Here is an 18,702-nt window from a genome sequence, read left to right on the forward strand (position 1 = left end):
CTCTGTTTCTCATAGAGTTGTTACTCATGTGTAGTGCAACCAGCGCTCTGAAATACATCTCCACAATAGTTTTGTTTAAGAGAATTGAAGAATTGGAGAAGTGAAATCAGACTTGGCTCATTGTCACAGTCCTGAACCCCTCCTTTGCTGCAAAAGTAGGACCCCACAATACACTCTTACCTGTTAGCACTAATCTTGGACTACCTAATGTTACCTTAGGTAAGGCAGCCCAAAATTAGTGCTAACTGGGGTCTGTGAAACCACCTGAGCCGAGGCTGTTATGGGGAAATCATTTCCAGATAAAATTACCTTCGTATTAGGAGTGCTATCTATCTAAAGAGTCTTATATCTGCCCTGAAGAGTTGTGTGTCATTTGCAAGCCGTTACATAAGAGTCACTTACCGGGTCACTTACTGGGTCTGTTACTGGGTTACTGGGTCAGTTTTCACGAGCAGATATCACTGCAGCTACAATGGTGTTTCCCTGTTGACGTTTGGTTTAAACATTATTCTGATACCATTGCCACTGCCTTACCTTTCGGACCGGGCAGCCCCGTGTCTCCTCGGAACCCTTGCAGACCAGGAGAGCCTAATGACAAAGAGAGAGCACCTCAGACAAGCATCTTATTGTGTATATGACATTCTATCAAACCTCATAATGGTAACTGTAGCAGTACCTGCGGTGCCTGAAGGTCCCGGACTGCCCATTGAACCTTAAAGAAGAAAACATGCATTTATATATATATATATATATATATATATATATATATATATATATATATATATATATATATATATATATATATATATATATATATATATTTTATTTGTATTTTTTTAATGCTGTGTAAAGCAAAGTATTGTTATCAGTAATCACATTGAAGCTCCTACCTTTGTGTCCCATTGGCCCAGGGAACCCTGCAACCCCTGGAGGTCCTGCATCACCTGGGCTTCCTGTAAACAGAGAGGAGCCATGTGTCAGCTGAGTAGACCTTTGTTAGAGTGGACTAGTGCTGTGTAAGTTCTAGAATTCATTCAGCTCCCTTTCTTAGTTTTATGCAATTAGACCAATAAGACAAATATTACTCAGTATAAGATAAGTGATTTAAAAAAAAAAAGGTTAAATATTAAATCAAAATTGCATTCCAGCCCAGATGTTTAACTGGCTAGATAGGAAGGCAGTTGGTTTGCTGAGTAGATAGAATTCACTTGGAGCAGACTGACCACAAAACCCTGCCTGTACACTGCTGTCTGCCCACATTGTCCAAGAGAGTCAAGAGTTTTAAATATTCCACAATGATGGAGCACTAGAAATATTTCACAAGCATAGCATCTGGAGATATTTTTTCCTGAACATACAATAAAACGAGTAAAAATGGTTCAGAGATAACATGCACTAATCTAATATATTTCCTTTTCTTGTTACAGTCATAGAAGACTCATAAAGCCAGCTAAAAGCATATATTATGAATGCAAACATTATACACACAGTCCACGTGCCCAAATTAACACAGGTCACATTTACTGACACCACTGACAAAAATAATTCAGGGCGCTGGAAAGGATGCTGAAGCCAGAGTTATCGTGAGTTTCCACAGTGTCACAGTCCTGCCTTCCGGGGTGAATGTGAGTTTTCAATGTGTCACAGTCCCACCTCCAACCCACTCTGAACCTGTAAGGAAAGCCAGCACAGCTCTCCTGGGGAGGTGTGGGGTGTGTACCTTTGTCTCCCTTCTCTCCAAAACCAGGGGGTCCGGGCTCGCCCCGTGGTCCAGGCAAGCCTTCCCGCCCTCTCTGTCCCACCAGCCCTTCAGATCCCGGATCACCTGCACACAGGACAGTGTTACCCAGGACAGCACCACGCATATTTACACATTATGCATGATCACCAGATCTATCAGATGTATAACTTTGTGTAGATAACAGATAATATATCATTAAATAACAGAGGGGGACAAAAATCACTATATACTGTATTTGAACGAAGCACACAACATTATCTCAACTTTACAATCTTGAACGGAATCAAGCAGAAACACATGTGCTTATCGTTCACCTGAGCTGCCCTTCTGTCCTTTGGGTCCTTCTGGTCCTGGGTGCCCAATCACTCCTGGAGTACCTGGGGGAGAGAGGCAGGCTTGAAGCTCTGAAACACTCTGGTCACCACCATGTTTTGTAACAGCAAAAACTACAATACCCAGAATTCTGAGCAAAAGTGCAAAGACAGACAAGCAGCTACAGTGTTTAAAATGCACCAAAATGTACAATAAAATACTGTACTGTGCCTGCTGGTTGAGAAAGGTTTCTGAACCACATGCTAGAAGAGCTGGTGAGCAAGCATTATTTAGGTAGCCTGGATATAGAATCCAATTCATCTTTCGAATGAGAATACTTACCAGGTACTCCTGGAAAACCTGCATCTCCTGTGAAAATAAAAAGACAGTTTGGATTACAATCTAGCATTTCAGTGTAGCCAGAATAATACTAGCATATAAACAGGGCAGATATGAATCTGTAGCATACTGACAGTCAATTTCACAGACCCTGATTAGCACTGCCTTACCTAAGTTAATACCAGGCATGAAACCAGCTGTGTGTGTTCCACAAATCTCTCTGACAGTCTTTGTGTCCTTCTGTTTAATATGCTTTGACTCTCCACAGAGTTATGTAATAATTAGATAGATATTGTGTTGATATTCATTTTACATTGGCTTTTCATCCTTAAAAAAACATGCTTAAACAAACATTAAAAAAAACCATAACGTGTATTTACATTTAAATCAAAGTTAAGGTTACTATTGTTTAAATAGAGGTGGTACAACCACTTCATTCATCGTTTAATTGAAGCAGACACCTACAATATCACCCTGTCAAAATACCTGGATCCATGCACAATTAGCTACTGTAGCAATTGAAGTAATGACATGAACTAAAAACATACCTCTCACACCTGGAGAACCAGGATCCCCTGAAATAAAACAGCACAACAAATTAAACTGGAAAGATAACAGCAAAAGTTTTCAAAAAGATGACATTCTGGGGCCTATTCAATAATACTTTAAAGACAGGTTTAATATGTGGCTTCTTTTTTTTTTTTTTTTAAGAACTGATAAATTAAATCAAATTTTCAGTTTACAAAAACTTTTAACCTGAGAAAAACATTTCTTAAAACAGGTTGACCCTAATGCCCACTCTCACTGTGAGGAGCTCAGACCAGGCCAGGTCAACAGCATTGATGTTTCTGCACTTCATACATTTGTATCTGCTGCAGTAGTTGTTCATCATTCTCCTGTTCATGGGCTTCTTGGTACTGTGTAATGGTGACACCTGCTGGGAGAGTCTTGAACTGCAGCTCAACGGTCAGCAGAGTGATTCGGGACGGTTTCTTCCCACGTGGTTTTAAGCCCTTCTTTTCTGACATGTATGCTACACATGGTTCCATGGGTATACAAAAAATATCTCTTCAACCAAATTAATTCAATATTCTCTTACCTTTAGGCCCTGGTGCTCCCCTTTCACCCTGAACTGCGAGTGAAGCTGTAATAAAGGACAATCCATCATCGATCAGTAACAGACCTCATAGGTCCATATACTGACAGGAATAATATTACATAACCAAAAAAAAGATTTAAACATGAAACACATATCAAGGATGGAAATACACGCCGAAGAAAATCATGTGACAGACATTGAGCAGTTCCATAGCTTGATGATATAATGTGGTCTCGTTGAATCAGAGCACTCCACAGAACACACGCCACCCAGTGGATGAGCGCTGTAATAGCAGATTCGTTTGATTAAGGAACAAGCCAGGGAAGTGTCTGTTTGAAAGTGTGGGTGAGCTCAGTTTTGGAAAGCCCCGAACGGGATATAGTTTAAAGGCACTGGAAGATGTGGAGGATTGTCCAGGAGGTGTTTTACCTCGGACTTTATCGGACTGTAGCTCTGCTCTCAGCAGCTGCTGCACTGTGCGTTGTAGCTGGAGGTCCGAGTCTGTGGAATCTGAGCCCAGGTTCACCCCAGTGCCCAGGCTGCTTCTCGCAGACCCTCTCGCTCCGATTTGCTCAGAGTAGGCTGGGTCTGCGCCATCGATGTTGACGGAGGTGAGACGGCTGGTCCGACCAGAGCCCTCCAGAACCGCCACGCGTTCCTTCAGTTTATTCACTTCACTCGCTGAAACAACAACACAGTGCTGTGAGAAGCGCACACTGCGGCCAAGAGGAGAGCACTTCAGAACTCAGTCTCTGCAAACACGTCACTTTGTACTTCTTCATTCACCGAGAGATTAACCATTTTGTTATTTTAATCTTGCATCATCTGTTACAATACTACTCAAACGTGCATCAACAAATAAAGACAGTCAGCCAAACATACTGTAGCAAGACCCACGCACATCTATCTGCATCTGCTGCCACCCTTGTATCATTCTGCAAGACATTCCACTGCTAGCATAGAACGGTAATTAAATACAATTACACTGAACATGTGTGCCATTTATAATATGTATACAGCGCTAAATACAGAGGCACACACACACAAACATGCACATCAGAGATCCCCTCAAGCAGCCCACTCTGGTTCTGCTTACCCAGGGCGATGAGTCCGAACAGTAACCCCAGGAGGAGGAGCAACCCCAGGAACAATCCCAGCAGCCACTTCCACCAGCTGCAGCACGATCCGCCACAGCAACCCTCTCCACCGCCGCCGCCCCCGCCGTAATCATCGTCCTTGCGAATCTCTGAGGAGAAAGAGGGCACGGGAGTTACACTCAAATCACATTCCCCACATGCTGCAGCTCATACACATGCTCTTCTGTAGGATTTAGGACCCATGCCATGTGTTTAGGCTACTATCCTATGGTGCTGGCAGGAGGGAGCTGTGGGATATAACAGTGTTTAAAGTACATGATGTGGAGCCATGGCGGAACCCTGCCAAATCTGTGTCTTTCCATCCTACTGCAATCTTACATTTGTAATCTGAAAATTTACAGTCGAGAAATCTACTAACAGTATTTAACAACAGACTGCACAAACCAACATTTTTTTTTTTTTTTTTTTTTACAGCCTTCACAATAATTATAATTCTTACCTGCATAAGTCGCCTTGTCTTTTGTTGCTGTTCTGGAAGACCCAACTAAAAAAGTAATTTAAAAAGTCATCAATATTCACAAGTTCCCCTTAATCAATAAAGCGCTACCAAACAATTGCAGTTTCTGTCTATGAACGCATGAAGAATAACACTGCTGGTAAACTGTGTGTAAAAGCATGCAGAATAACACTGCTGGTAAACTGTGTGTAAAAGCATGCAGAATAACACTGCTGGTAAACTGTGTGTAAAAGCATGCTGGTGTCAATGTTAAAGGGCAGTCACCCTCCTTTGTTTATAGATCATTCTTACAGTGTGGATTTGTTTCAGCTTTCAGCCCAGTATCCGCAGAGCTGGACAGCATCATCTTCTCTCTCTTCAGAGTGTCGTCAGAAAAGGAGCCTTTCAAAACACACGACATGCACTGTTTCCGCAAATAGTAACAATTGTAATTGTGCAACTATTAAAAATCAAAATGCATTGAAAAAGAACGTGAAATGTGATGATGCTGTCACTCTAACCTCAAGTACTGTACATGAATACAAACTAATGAGCAAAACGGACAGTTAAATAAATATAACATTGATAAGACAATCTCGCCATTCAAATGAGAAAGTGTGGACAATTCAATCCTTAAACCAATACACAGATCTTGAAGGAATTACAGCAACCTAGTTTCAGGAAAAATAGATAAACCTATGGGTTTTCCAAGTCCTCACATGGGTACCCTGGAGTCAGTAAGACATTCTTCTGTGCTGAGTCATTACTCAGAATATATATATATATATATATATATATATATATATATATATATATATATATATATATAATTTAAACTTTTATTTAACATCATGTAATCAAAGAAATTACAAAATAATACTGCAAGACTCTACCGGAAGTCATAATAGTAGCACAGTACTGTATTTCATGTTCGATTTGATATTTTTTGTCAGTTTTTTGTACATGGAAAGCTAGAAAGCGCTCACTGCAGGTTCCGTTGCTGGCGGTGGTGGTAAAGAGCTTGCCACTGTCTTTTGCCATGATGAGCAGCTCTGTCTCCTTCTTGCTGGGCATGTTCTCCTTCTCCAGCAGCAGGAACTTGTAGTCTTTCCGGAACACATCGTCGATCTGATCTCTGCTTTGCGAGACTGAAAGAAACACGGCAGATTAGCAATACCTGCTCTTCTTTTTAATTTTACCCAGTGGAATGTCTCAAGGGCATGTGGCTCCCATGCTCAGTACCATCTGATCTGGTAGATCAGCCTCTCCATTCTCATCCAAGGTGAGTCGAGTCACTCGATCAATCTGACTCACCTGTAGTGGTAGAAACTCCTGTGCTAGTCACAGCAGGTCCTTGAGAGGCTGCGGAAACATTCTTCTGCATCGCGTACACTGTTGGACAAGGAAAGCAGGTTACCTCAAAACGTATATTTGTAATAATGTTGGGTTTAATCAAAAGTCACAACAGGCTTCTAATATCACACATCAAACACCTTCTAAAAAGCCTGATAAACCTAACTAATTGATTTTATTCAACCTCTCTACCCCAAAAACCACCAGGTCAGGAAGGAGGAGGAGAAGAAGAAGAAGAAGAAGAAGAATCAATTTCTTATCTATAATAATATAATATAATAATGCAATATTGATAAATAATTATAATAATATTATAATAATATTATTATCGATGTGCATAAAACTGAATATTTTTACTTTTTAAATGTTAGTTTTCACTTCTATAATCAGGTGGAAAATTGTATTGTTTTTCTTCAAATTGAACAAATACCTCTGTTTGTTCGAACAGCAGTTTCTATTTGGAGGACTCTGTGTTCTGCACATAACTATTCTGTCCTCAGTATGGAGGTTGTGTGTGATGAGAGCCTGGAAATGAAGTTGCTAACACCAGAGGAGCTGGGTGTCCCTCATCACTGACCTGTGGGGCTGTGGGTACCATTGGAGATGCCCAGGACAGGGGTAGTGCTGTGAGCCAGGTTATTCTGAACACCATACACTGCACAGAGATGGATAGATAGCAAGCATGTTTTAGGGAGAACATTAAAAAGCTATGTCATTTATACTGTAAAATTATCCAAGGAATATCTGGATCCTGCTGGATCATTCCTTTGATATTGTGGACCAAAATGACAAAATGATTGAATGTTTATCATAATTGACATATACAGTATAAAATAGTAATGGTTGGTTCAGTTACATTGTTTTATTTTTTCTTTCTTACAAAAACAGTAGATTGTTTTTTGGTGACGGTCTTTAAAACACTTTGCAGAAAGTTCGATCTTATTTTGCCAGCTAATTCTGCCATTCTTTCGTCATCTGGATATACAGTACATTTGTTAATACAGTGCTTAAGAGAGGGAAGGGAGTATTAAACAAACCCTAAGCAGAAATCCTCTTGTTAACAATGGTACTGTATACAGCTCATTAACTTCCTAAAAGCTCTCTGGCGCACTCTGCTGGAAATTAAAAGTTCATTTCCATTGAAGCCTGTGGGAGCTGCAGTAATGTGACAATGAAGCAGCGCGTAACCCACCTGTGGAGCTCGTGGTTAGACTGCTGCTCAATGGAGCCGGGCTCAAAGCCAAGTTGTTCTGGACTCCTTGCACTGTAAGAGATCAGAGACATAGAGAGAAGGTTTGGGTGGGAATTAATACTAACTCTATTAGTTCCTAAAATGCAAAGGAGCAGTGGGATCCTTTTCTATGACAGCAGTGTGACAGTACGACTCTTTAGTAATAGAAAGGGAGAGAGGGATGCAGGGTACAGCAATAGCGTGCTGTAGTTCTGTGTGCACGCCACTTACCAGACACGGAGGAAAGTGCATTTGCAGTCATGAGGGAGGAGCTGGGAGACAGGTTGTTGGCGTTGGCTTGGTAGCCATACCCACTGACCATTGAAGACCCTGCTGGGAGCGTGGAGCTCCATGTGTAGGAAGGCAGAGCAGAGTTCAGGATAGCTGTGTCATACCGCTCTGAAACTGAGGGACAATTCAAACACATAGTCAGGGGACTGCAAACAGAAAACCAGCAGACCCAAGAAAAATACTCAAACAAAATTAATGTGACGGGGTGTGTGCTGACATTGGATCGGATTCATGTATCTGCACTGTGTTTGGGGATTGCTCAGACCAGCTCTCTCCTCCAGCACTCATTGCATGTGAAGACAGATAGAGGTGGTACTGAAGATTACATTTACCCACACTAGCACACATACAGTACATAGCCTCTTTGGGAAATCCCATATCTTCAAATAAATGAGTGGACTTTACAAAAAAAAAACTGTTCTTGGCACATCATCATTAGCAGTATTCATTCCTCACCCGACTGAGAACTGTCAGTCACGGTCCATGTTTCCACAGTGGCTTTCTTAGGGATGGGCAGGGTGTTGGATGATGAGCGTGAGGGACTCACGCTGGCAGAGCGACTCCCCTTCAGCAGCCTCTTGACATCGTCCAGCTCTGTCCCTGAGAGAAGAGATAAACAATGACACATCAGGGAGATAATCCTACAGCCAGGATTGTGTTTCAGGGCTGATAGCTGTTCAATGAGGATTGTGCCTGGATGCAGCCGGGACACTGTAGTGCCCTAAATACCTGCTCCCAGCAGAAGTGAGTATCATGCAACTACTACACGGAAAATATAAAATAATTATTTCAATGTATTGGCAAATCTACACTTTACATATATAGACGGCTATCACAAATGTAGAGCCTGTAACTAAAAAGTCATACAAGATACTAAGGAATATGTATATCCTAATCTCTAATGCATGACTAGCACCTTTTTTTCACAAAAGTAAAATATCAACTTCTAATTTTATATTAAAAATGAGCAAGAAACAGCTAAGCAGACTGTTGTGATATTGAGACTTTGTATAGACCCAGATTTCTCTACTATTGTGATATTGAGACTTTGCATAGACCCAGATTTCTCCACTGTTGTGATATTGAGACTTTGTATAGACCCAGATTTCTCCACTGTTGTGATACTGAGACTTTGTATAGACCCAGATTTCTCCACTGTTGTGATACTGAGACTTTGTATACAGACAGATTGATCTACTTACACCTGGTGGATGGTGAGGCACTCTGCAATCTTGCTCTTATTTCACTTTCTGCAAAAACAAGAAGGATTTTTACCATGAGATTTGATGTGTTTATGACTACAGCAAAATAAACCATATTTGGATCAGGGATCCACATTTTTTAATTTTAAAATAAATCAGTGTTTATAATAAATAAGTGTTTAACGTCAATACCTCTGCTCTGACTTCTCCCTCTAGTGGCTGAGATTCCTGACACTGAACCTGTTAATTATCGAGATTATTAAATGATACTCAGTACACTGAAAGACAGGCAAGGAGAGTGTGGGTGAAGCACTGATAAAAGGATGTGGTCTCTGCTTGGGAATGATGATTTGTCCTTTTATTTTAGTGTTCAATTCAGACCCTCAAACTCTGGAACCAGTCTGGTTACAGTCAGCAGCTTCCCATGAGCGTCAAAGAGCGGCAGTTATATGAAACAGCCACTTGATGGCGATGCTGTGCCAGAAACCCAAATACCAAACAACCACCTGACTAATACACAAATATACAGCAGAAATGTCATTGGAAGCCTTACCGAATTCTTTCCTTGTGTACTCCGGTGAAGAGTTCCCACTTGAACTCTCTAAAGCAGAAGAGCAGACTGTTAAATTAAATACAGTGTGGTCTATTCAAACAGGCCGGCTTGATGAGGCCAGTTAGGAGGCTTGATTAGGAGGCTGTGTGGTCCAGTGGTTAAAGAAATGGGATTGTAACTAGGAGGTCCCGGGTTCAAATACCAGCTGAGCCACTGACTTATTGTGTGACCCCGAGCAAGTCATTGAACCTCCTTGTGCTCTGTCTTTCAGGTGAGATGTTGTTGTAAGTGACTCTGCAGCTGATGCATCGTTCACACACCCTAGTCTCATATCTTGTAAAGCACTTTGTGAGGGTGGTCCACTATGACAGGTGCTATATAAATAGAATTTCAATTTTTATTATCAAGGAAAAGTTCTTATTGAAAAAGTTTGCCTCAATGAATCTGCCACACGACAACAATGCCGCCCATTAGAACTACCCTTTTTAATAGGGTTGAATAACTTAACCTTAAGTAAAACAGACAGTAGAGACTTGGCAGGCAGACACATTATATGTAAGTCAGTCGGCATCTCGTTGCAATGTTAGGATTTGATTTAATTTTAAGCCTGCTGAAGACCAGGGAAGAAGACCAGCTCCCCACTAGAGGGCGGTGGGCTGAGCTTCCATTGCCTCGCGCATATGCAATATACACAGTGCTTTAAAGAGGGCAGGTGAGTGCTGTACCTTCATATCCTCCTTGGCGGTTGACGATGACCTTCCTCTCGAGGGTGGAGCTGGGGGAGTAGGCAAGTGATGAGTTGGAGCCCTGGCCTCGGTGAGACACAGAGGAGCTGAAATTCCCCTTTGAGCTGCCACCCCCGCCAGCTGAGGTAAGAGAGGAGAAACTCAGGTGTACCATACAATGGGTCCATGTGAGCACTCCAGCACAGTGCCCATCACACCTCACAGCTTAATACTGAAGAACTGAGGCTGGGTATACAACGGTTATTCTTGGAGAGACATCTGTGACATGCAAGGAATTTGCTTTAATTATGCCATGTACTGTAATGCAAGTTTCCCCACAGAGTGAATATATCATGGAGTATATAATGGAGTGGTTAAAGCTTACAGCATAAAGTATATCTATAAGCAAATAGAAGGAAGCCAAAATCGTACATTGCAGTTTATAACATGTTTAGAAATACAACTATATGGTATGTGTTACATGTTTTCTTGCCTAGTTTTTTACTTATATAGGTACAGTGTTTTCTTATAAAATGTGATACCCCTTACATGATGAGAAATAACTAGTGTTGCCGTGTGAGGTGACTTGTCTTTCCATGGAAGAAACGCTCCTCTGCCCACTGCCTGCGCCGCCGCTGCCCCCACTACTGCCCCCTAGTGGACATAAAAATCACAACAAATCAAAATCAGATCATTCCCACATGGGACGTTTGATATTTTATTTGAAAACATTTGATATTTTATTTCCCTGTGGAAACACATAGACATGTTTTGGGATATGTTGCTCATTATTGAAAGTTAATGATTTTATTATTATTATTATTATTATTATTATTATTATTATTATTATTATTATTATTATTATTGCTATCAGTTAAACTCACTTTGACCAAGACTTACAAATAAATTAAATAAATACCGATTGTAGTGAGTGAATTCCTCAAAAATGCATTGCATATTTACTTCAAGTTGTGAAAAGTTAAAATACAAATAGATTATACATGAAGTACTTGACCAAAAGCTGGTAATGGCATTGAAAGGAATAATAATTGGACACTATCTTACTGGGAGGTAAGGTTGTCAGTCTGCTAGTGGTGGTCACAGTTTCTATTACACCTGTAAAGAAGGGAGACAAGTTTGGTTAAACTGTAAATATGTTGGTCGACAAGAAATATCTTCTTTTGTAACGGTAGGGTTACCATATGACTCCATGTACACTAGGACAGTTTGGGGCAGATTGTAATGGTAGGGTTACCATATGACTCCATGTACACTAGGACAGTTTGGGGCAGATTGTAATGGTAGGGTTACCATATGACTCCATGTACACTAGGACAGTTTGGGACAGTTCAGGCTTTTCAACTCACATTGCAATGCATTCTAGTACATTTTATGTGCCTCAGGTACCTTTCACAGCATGACTACACTTACCAGAATGCATTGAAGTATGAGTTGAAAAGCCTGAACTGTCCCAATCTGTCCTAGTGTACATGGAGTATTTTGGAGTACTATGACTTTTGTAGGATCCTGGATTTTATCAAATATTAGTTATTTCAGTTTGAATACATTGCATTTGAAAATAATAATAATAATTTCCCCCAAAGAACCTTAAAGTACCAAAATGCATTCCTAGAGGCTGAAGGGAGTAGAGGGACGTGGAAATGGATTAGGTATCTGTTCCCTATTCAGCACATTTCAGAAGCAGGGGGGACAAGCTTAGTTTTCAAAATGAATTGCCATCGGTTTCTCTGTGTGTAGAAAATAAAAATCACAACAAAAAAAAAATAATAATAATGTTGAGAAATGAAAACAGGAGGTGCTTACTGTTGCCGGATGTCCCAAAACTCCTAGAGGAATTTGTACTCATTTTTGTTGTTAAGCTGTCCATTCCATGTTCACTGCTTAACAAAAAAAGGACACACATTCATGGTTTTGTTTTTAACTGTAATGTTATTATGATTAGTTTTCAGCGACAGACAGATCAATAATAAATCGGCACCCTTCGCTATCCCTGTCTGATGCTGGGCATCCTCACCACAGTTATGCAATGCTAGCTGTAAACCTCAGTTAGGATTGCAGAGTGGCAGAACTGCATTGATGGAAGACGTTAGCTAATGAGTGTTCAATGCATAGGAGCTAGAGGCAGGACTGCAGAACAGAAAGCATGTCGTTACAACTGAGATCTGTGGATGAATTATAATATCAGAGAGGTGAATTCAATTATAAATGGCAATTATATAAAAAGGTACAAGAGACTGGTTTTGCATTGCAGATGGAAACCGGGTCGTTTAGGGTGCCTGTGTTTATTGTGTGAGGTAAACAGAACTGCTGTAAAAGTTCCAGGCTTCTCTTAGACCATTCCACCATTCTGCAACAGAGGGGGGTTGTGATTCTTCCCAGGGACACAAAATGATTTTCCTTGCCAATATGCTTGCTGAAAGTATTGCCCTTTCTTTGTATTTAAGTAATACAGTTAGAAATAGGATATGGCGCCTGGGAAAAAACTTTTCTTTACACAAAATATTGGTCAAAAGCAATGGAGTATATAAATACCTACGATTACCCATTAGATCAGTCATTTAGTCTTACAAACATATATCTGAAACTCACAGGGGTGGGTACATATTGTTTTAACTTATATGAACAGGAATAAGGGAGATGTGAAAAAGATTGAATCAATGAGATATGGTACTACTGGAAGAAGGCAGTTGTATTATATACACTAAAATACAAAATGCTAAAATGCATTTCAGCAACGATTCTTTCAAATGCATTACAGCAACGATTCTTTCAAATGCATTACAGCAATGATTCTTTCAAATGTATGACAGCAACGATTCATTCAATTGCATTACAGCAACGATTCTTTCAAATGCATTAAAGCAACGATTCTTTCAAATGCATTACAGCAATGATTCTTTCAAATGTATGACAGCAATGATTCTTTCAAACGTGTTACAGCAACGATTCTTGTATAATATAAGGAACACATTAATTTACTTTCTGTATCAATATTCAAAAGCAATACAATATTTTATTGACAAAAAAAGAAACAAACAAACAATAAAAGTTCCAGGCCAGTGGCAGCAAATAAGAACCATCCAACAGCTCACCAAGGAACGGGTCTCTGAACCGGAATACATGTGAACACAGAAAAGAGAACAAGAACACCAAGGAACGGGTCTCTGAACCGGAATACATGTGAACACAGAAAAGAGAACAAGAACACCAAGGAACGGGTCTCTGAACCGGAATACATGTGAACACAAAAAAGAGAACAAGAACACCAAGGAACGGGTCTCTGAACTGGAATACATGTGAACACAGAAAAGAGAACAAGAACACCAAGGAACGGGTCTCTGAACTGGAATACATGTGAACACAGAAAAGAGAACAAGAACACCAAGGAACGGGTCTCTGAACTGGAATACATGTGAACACAGAAAAGAGAACAAGAACACCAAGGAACGGGTCTCTGAACTGGAATACATGTGAACACAGAAAAGAGAACAAGAACACCAAGGAACGGGTCTCTGAACTGGAATACATGTGAACACAAAAAAGAGAACAAGAACACCAAGGAACGGGTCTCTGAACTGGAATACATGTGAACACAGAAAAGAGAACAAGAACACCAAAGAACGGGTCTCTGAACTGGAATACATGTGAACACAGAAAAGAGAACAAGAACACCAAGGAACGGGTCTCTGAACCGGAACACATGTGAACACAGAAAAGAGAACAAGAACACCAAGGAACGGGTCTCTGAACTGGAATACATGTGAACACAGAAAAGAGAACAAGAACACCAAGGAACGGGTCTCTGAACCGGAATGCATGTGAACACAAAAAAGAGAACAAGAACACCAAGGAACGGGTCTCTGAACCGGAATACATGTGAACACAGAAAAGAGAACAACAATGTATCTCTAAACAACTTTTTGGTGAAATGTGTTTGATAAAGAGTCTGCTCTACTCCTCCTCTCAGTACACAATCCGAACTGCAACTGAAATAAAGCAGAGCCATGTTCACTTTTAACCAAGCACTGAAGACCAGTAACTCACACACGTTAAGTAGAATTCCAACAGAGAGTGAATTACAGCTGTCCCATTCACTGCAAACGCTCCCATTAGGAGAATGTGTGTAGGGTTATTTAAACCATTGCTATTGGCTGGGAGGTTAATGTTCTACGTCTTTAGTTAAAAAGGCATCTTTACTACCATTAGCACCACATATACGTAGTCCTATGATGCCAATAGCACTTGAACTCAAAGCACTGCACACCTTTTAAGAGACTTTAGACGATTGCATGTCAGCCAGACAAAGGGGAAACACATTGGATATTTTATCAAATTAAAGCATTTTGCTGATAATAGTCTTTTTTGAATGAATCCAGTATCCGTGTGTCTAAAAAAACAACACAATTAAACCACATATAAAAAATTAATTAATGCATTGAATATCTGACACTGAAAATCTGCAAAATATGGTTATTTTGACTTAATATTGATCAATGCGTATGTTCCTCATTTAAGTAAAAGGTTTATCACAACCTAGCAGTAGTACTACAATGAAACACATAGAAATTAAAATGCTGATATTAGGCAAACGTAGTGGCATGTTCACTGGATTGTAGGCTCTGATGTGTAGTACCATATTTCCACAGGAGGGCAGTACTACTTAACGTAATTATGTCATTGAAGAGTATGGGCCATTAAAATAAAATAGAAGTCTACTTTTATACTGTAGATGTAGTGTAAAAGTTCCCTTATACAAGCGTATCGTAGTAAAGCACAGCAAATTGTAATAAAGCAGAGTGAGAACATGGGAAAGCATAGGCAGGCATTGCAAAGCCCAGAAAAATATAATAAAGCATATTTAAAAACATGGCAATCCTTCATTTTGAGGAATAAATCATGATTATTAATATAGTTTTGTACTGAAAATTTTAAAATTCATGCTCTGAAGCATTTAAATTACAGCAGGTGTGTTAACACACAAATGTGTATATATATATATATATATATATATATATACACACACACACACACACACTTTACAATGATGGTAGAATATTAAAACATGTGAAAAAATGTCTGAAGTTTCCCAAAAAATGTGAATGGGACCAGTTTTGGACATTACTATAAACCAACGCTTGGTTTAAAGAAAGAAAGAAAATAATGTTTATATACTTTTTTGAGATACTTTATAACTTTTCCGTATAACTTTATGTTTGCACAGGATATACCTTTTACTTTAGTTAAGGGTGTGTGCTACTGCTGAAACTATTCAAACTGCTGCAAACCTAGACTTATGATATGTCATCATTATCATATTACCAGTATCAGGTCTATAGGTGCATGCCAGCTGTCCTGCTGCAGGGAGTGTAAGTAAACCAATGAGAGGAATAGAAAAGGCATGCTAGCAATACTCTACTATTCCTCTTCTGATTGTCAGTAATAAATAACAAGGGGCTGGATTCTCAAAGCTATTTACTCCTTTTTCTGAAAGGCAAAAACAACAGTTACAATTCCACAACAAATAAGAAACTAATGAAAAATACTCATAAGCCCAAAAACAAATTTAAAAAACGATTGGGTAATAGCTTTGACTGTTAATGGTGTTTTGATATTCAAAGCCATACCTATAACCTAGAATCTATATATGAGACCATGCGAGTGCTGTTTAAACTTTAGGGACCAGCTATGAATGAGTTATTAAGAAAAAGCCCTTCATCGGAAGAACTGAAGAGGAGAAAAGGAAGAGTTGTGCCTAAACGTCCTCATCTTATTCTAGCCCTAACAGTGTGCAGTAAAGCAGGCACTTTGTCTATTAACAGTGAATCACAGATAGCTGGCAACACAAGAACTACTGCATGTTAAATAATGGCAGGCTTCTGGTACCAGCTCGACTCAAGACAGAATAAAGACTGAATGCCTATCATCAGAAAAGACTAATTAGGATTCTCCTGCAAGAGGACAGTGGTGGTCCTGCACTGGGTGGCCTAGACGAAGCTGGTGAACATGGTTACTATTATCAGGTTCCTTTGCTTTCAATCATCGTCGTACCTCTAACAGTTCTAACCTTCTACCTGGAAAAATAAAGGATATGTATCTCAGTCCATGTTTCACCCAGGTCCGAAATCTAGCCATCACTCTCTCTCTCTCTCTATATATATATATATATATATATATATATATATATATATATATATATATATTCAATTGAGTTTAACATGCAGCCTACAGCACTCAGTATTCCCAGGTGGTCTCCCATCCAAGTACTAACCATGCCCAACATTGCTTTGCTTAAGCATTGCATGGCAAGTTTGATTTGAAGAGCTTTTTGCCATCAGAGACGTTGCCCAGGGGTCACTACAAGGAAGTAGCTCTTCTTGACCCCCTAGCCATCACTGTAGAGGCTATACAGCAGAGACTGCATGGGAGTGTCGCCTTTTAGTTGGACAATTATATGTGAACAACTGACTTAACAGTGGTATATACATACTGTCTAATCATAAGAAAGCACCATAATACAGCTTAATAGCATAATACATAAGCGAAATGGCTATGTTTAACAAATGTCTGGGAAAGCACACAAACAGCTTTCTTATATATACTCAGGTGTTTCACCCTTGCAAAGGTTGTCTCTATATCTCTGTATATCCCACTGTATTCATTGTGTCAAAAACGTGTGCAATCTGCATGCACGGTCAAAATAACTTGCAATGCAGCAGTGTCACCCTGTCAAAACAAATGATCGCAGAAATCTGATCGCAAGCCTTTACTTTAGAGCTATAGGGAACACGTTCACGCCATCCAAGTAGATAAGTGTGAATAAAAAATATAGTAAAAACGAAATAATGCGTAGAATGTTTTTTAACAGGGATTATTGTAGCCATGCACTTGGTCACATCATGGTATCCGCAGTGCCGAACTTGGGATAGCTTTGACGGTTTAGGAGAGAGGATGGACCGCAGTTAATTGCAATAGAATACCAGTGAACACATTAAATTAAATATACTGCTGGAACGGGTATGTTCTGTAACCTGAGCAGAAATGTTTTCAGGTAAAATACAAACCACAAACCACAGTTAAATGTTTCATAACGCATCCGTTAACAAAACCATTAGGTTTGTAACACACCCGTTTAGTTCCCCTTTAGCCTTCTGAATACCGTTTTGACCTGCAATTCGAGCATACATTAACTGATATGTAAAGCCAAATGAAAGTTTCCACAGTGCAGCTACGAGCGGCAGATACAGTGCATTTACTGTCTGCAGCCTAACACTTTTCAATTTGTTTAGTGTCACATTGTAATGCATTACCAGTATTTTTTTTTCCCCCAAGTGCGCTTTATGATTTGAACGACTTTTAAGACGCTGGATCTAAAAATAAATATATACATTCAAAAGTAATAACCAACTTTTATTTTTGATGTAGTAAACTTCATAACCATAATACTATATTTGGGAACAAGAAGAGGTCTTACAATCTATTCAAAATGTGCATCTCTTATCTCTATAAACACCTTATATAACGGAAGCATGCATTTTATACAAGCAATGTTGCAGCCGTTTCCTACACAGTCACTGCCCACAGTTTATTTTATCTGAGCGCACTTGCAATACACGCTGTAAATGCTTATGGAGACTCCCAGCAAAACCAAATAACATAACCTATGCCAATATACCGTAATATCATTTAGAAATTAGAACAAACAAACCGCATCCACCGAACTGGTTAACACATTTAAAAGCACGGCTGCAAATCGATTTTCTAAATCTTACACTCGCTTTCGATAATGCTTCCTACCTGAGAGCTCAGATTATCCAGAAAATGTTTTGGCAGCTCCCCGTTCACAGAAAGACTATTTTTCTGATAGGGAACAGCCCTTTGTTCTGCAGTTTTTGTGTCCTGTCCCAGTAAAGGTGTGTTGTTAATGATTGGTTTTTGAAGAATGTAAGCCCTTTCTTGTTTTATTAATTACTTTTCCCGTTTCTTTCTCTCTGACTACATCAATAAGTCAACACCCCTGGATATGCTGGCGCTGTGGTTTAGAACCTCGCCCAGATTTTTTGCAGCCTATTCATACGAGGTAAAAGGTTTTTTTTTGTTTTTTTTTTTTTTTGTTGTTTTTTTGTTGTTTTTTTTAAACTCTGCCTGGGGATACACACATTTACTTAAATATAATAATGTACATATCGGTAATGGTGGAATTTAACTGCTGCTGAAACAATATATTTTTTTATTATTATTTTGA

At 39.6% G+C, this 18,702-nt stretch overlaps 1 protein-coding gene across 3 annotated transcripts in view; it reads right to left on the reverse strand.

Moving 5' to 3' along the window:
• Positions 1-18,474, reverse strand: part of LOC121321785 (collagen alpha-1(XVII) chain-like) — a 34,073-nt gene extending 15,599 nt beyond the window's left edge. Inside the window, exons 1-26 of one of the 3 annotated variants that reach the window (XM_041260985.1) lie at positions 18,255-18,474; positions 12,264-12,337; positions 11,505-11,555; positions 10,989-11,093; positions 10,440-10,580; positions 9,715-9,762; positions 9,354-9,401; positions 9,162-9,209; positions 8,416-8,559; positions 7,900-8,073; positions 7,630-7,701; positions 7,015-7,092; positions 6,399-6,476; positions 6,071-6,232; positions 5,397-5,486; positions 5,088-5,132; positions 4,588-4,737; positions 3,921-4,172; positions 3,492-3,536; positions 2,941-2,967; positions 2,396-2,422; positions 2,056-2,118; positions 1,721-1,825; positions 891-953; positions 677-712; positions 535-588 (exon numbers count right to left, since the gene is read on the reverse strand). In XM_041260985.1, the coding sequence (XP_041116919.1) occupies positions 535-588; positions 677-712; positions 891-953; positions 1,721-1,825; positions 2,056-2,118; positions 2,396-2,422; positions 2,941-2,967; positions 3,492-3,536; positions 3,921-4,172; positions 4,588-4,737; positions 5,088-5,132; positions 5,397-5,486; positions 6,071-6,232; positions 6,399-6,476; positions 7,015-7,092; positions 7,630-7,701; positions 7,900-8,073; positions 8,416-8,559; positions 9,162-9,209; positions 9,354-9,401; positions 9,715-9,762; positions 10,440-10,580; positions 10,989-11,093; positions 11,505-11,555; positions 12,264-12,327 (2,170 nt within the window). In that variant the 5' untranslated portion in view covers positions 12,328-12,337; positions 18,255-18,474. Of the gene's footprint in view, positions 1-534; positions 589-676; positions 713-890; positions 954-1,720; positions 1,826-2,055; positions 2,119-2,395; positions 2,423-2,940; positions 2,968-3,491; positions 3,537-3,920; positions 4,173-4,587; positions 4,738-5,087; positions 5,133-5,396; positions 5,487-6,070; positions 6,233-6,398; positions 6,477-7,014; positions 7,093-7,629; positions 7,702-7,899; positions 8,074-8,415; positions 8,560-9,161; positions 9,210-9,353; positions 9,402-9,714; positions 9,763-10,439; positions 10,581-10,988; positions 11,094-11,504; positions 11,556-12,263; positions 12,341-18,254 lie in introns of all 3 variants that reach the window. The other 2 variants (XM_041260986.1, XM_041260987.1) reach the window with 2 other exon arrangements.
• Between the last annotated feature and the right edge of the window lie 228 nt (positions 18,475-18,702).

This window comes from Polyodon spathula, chromosome 10, assembly GCF_017654505.1.
Source record: "Polyodon spathula isolate WHYD16114869_AA chromosome 10, ASM1765450v1, whole genome shotgun sequence".
In the NCBI taxonomy this organism is placed as follows: Eukaryota; Metazoa; Chordata; class Actinopteri; order Acipenseriformes; family Polyodontidae; genus Polyodon; species Polyodon spathula.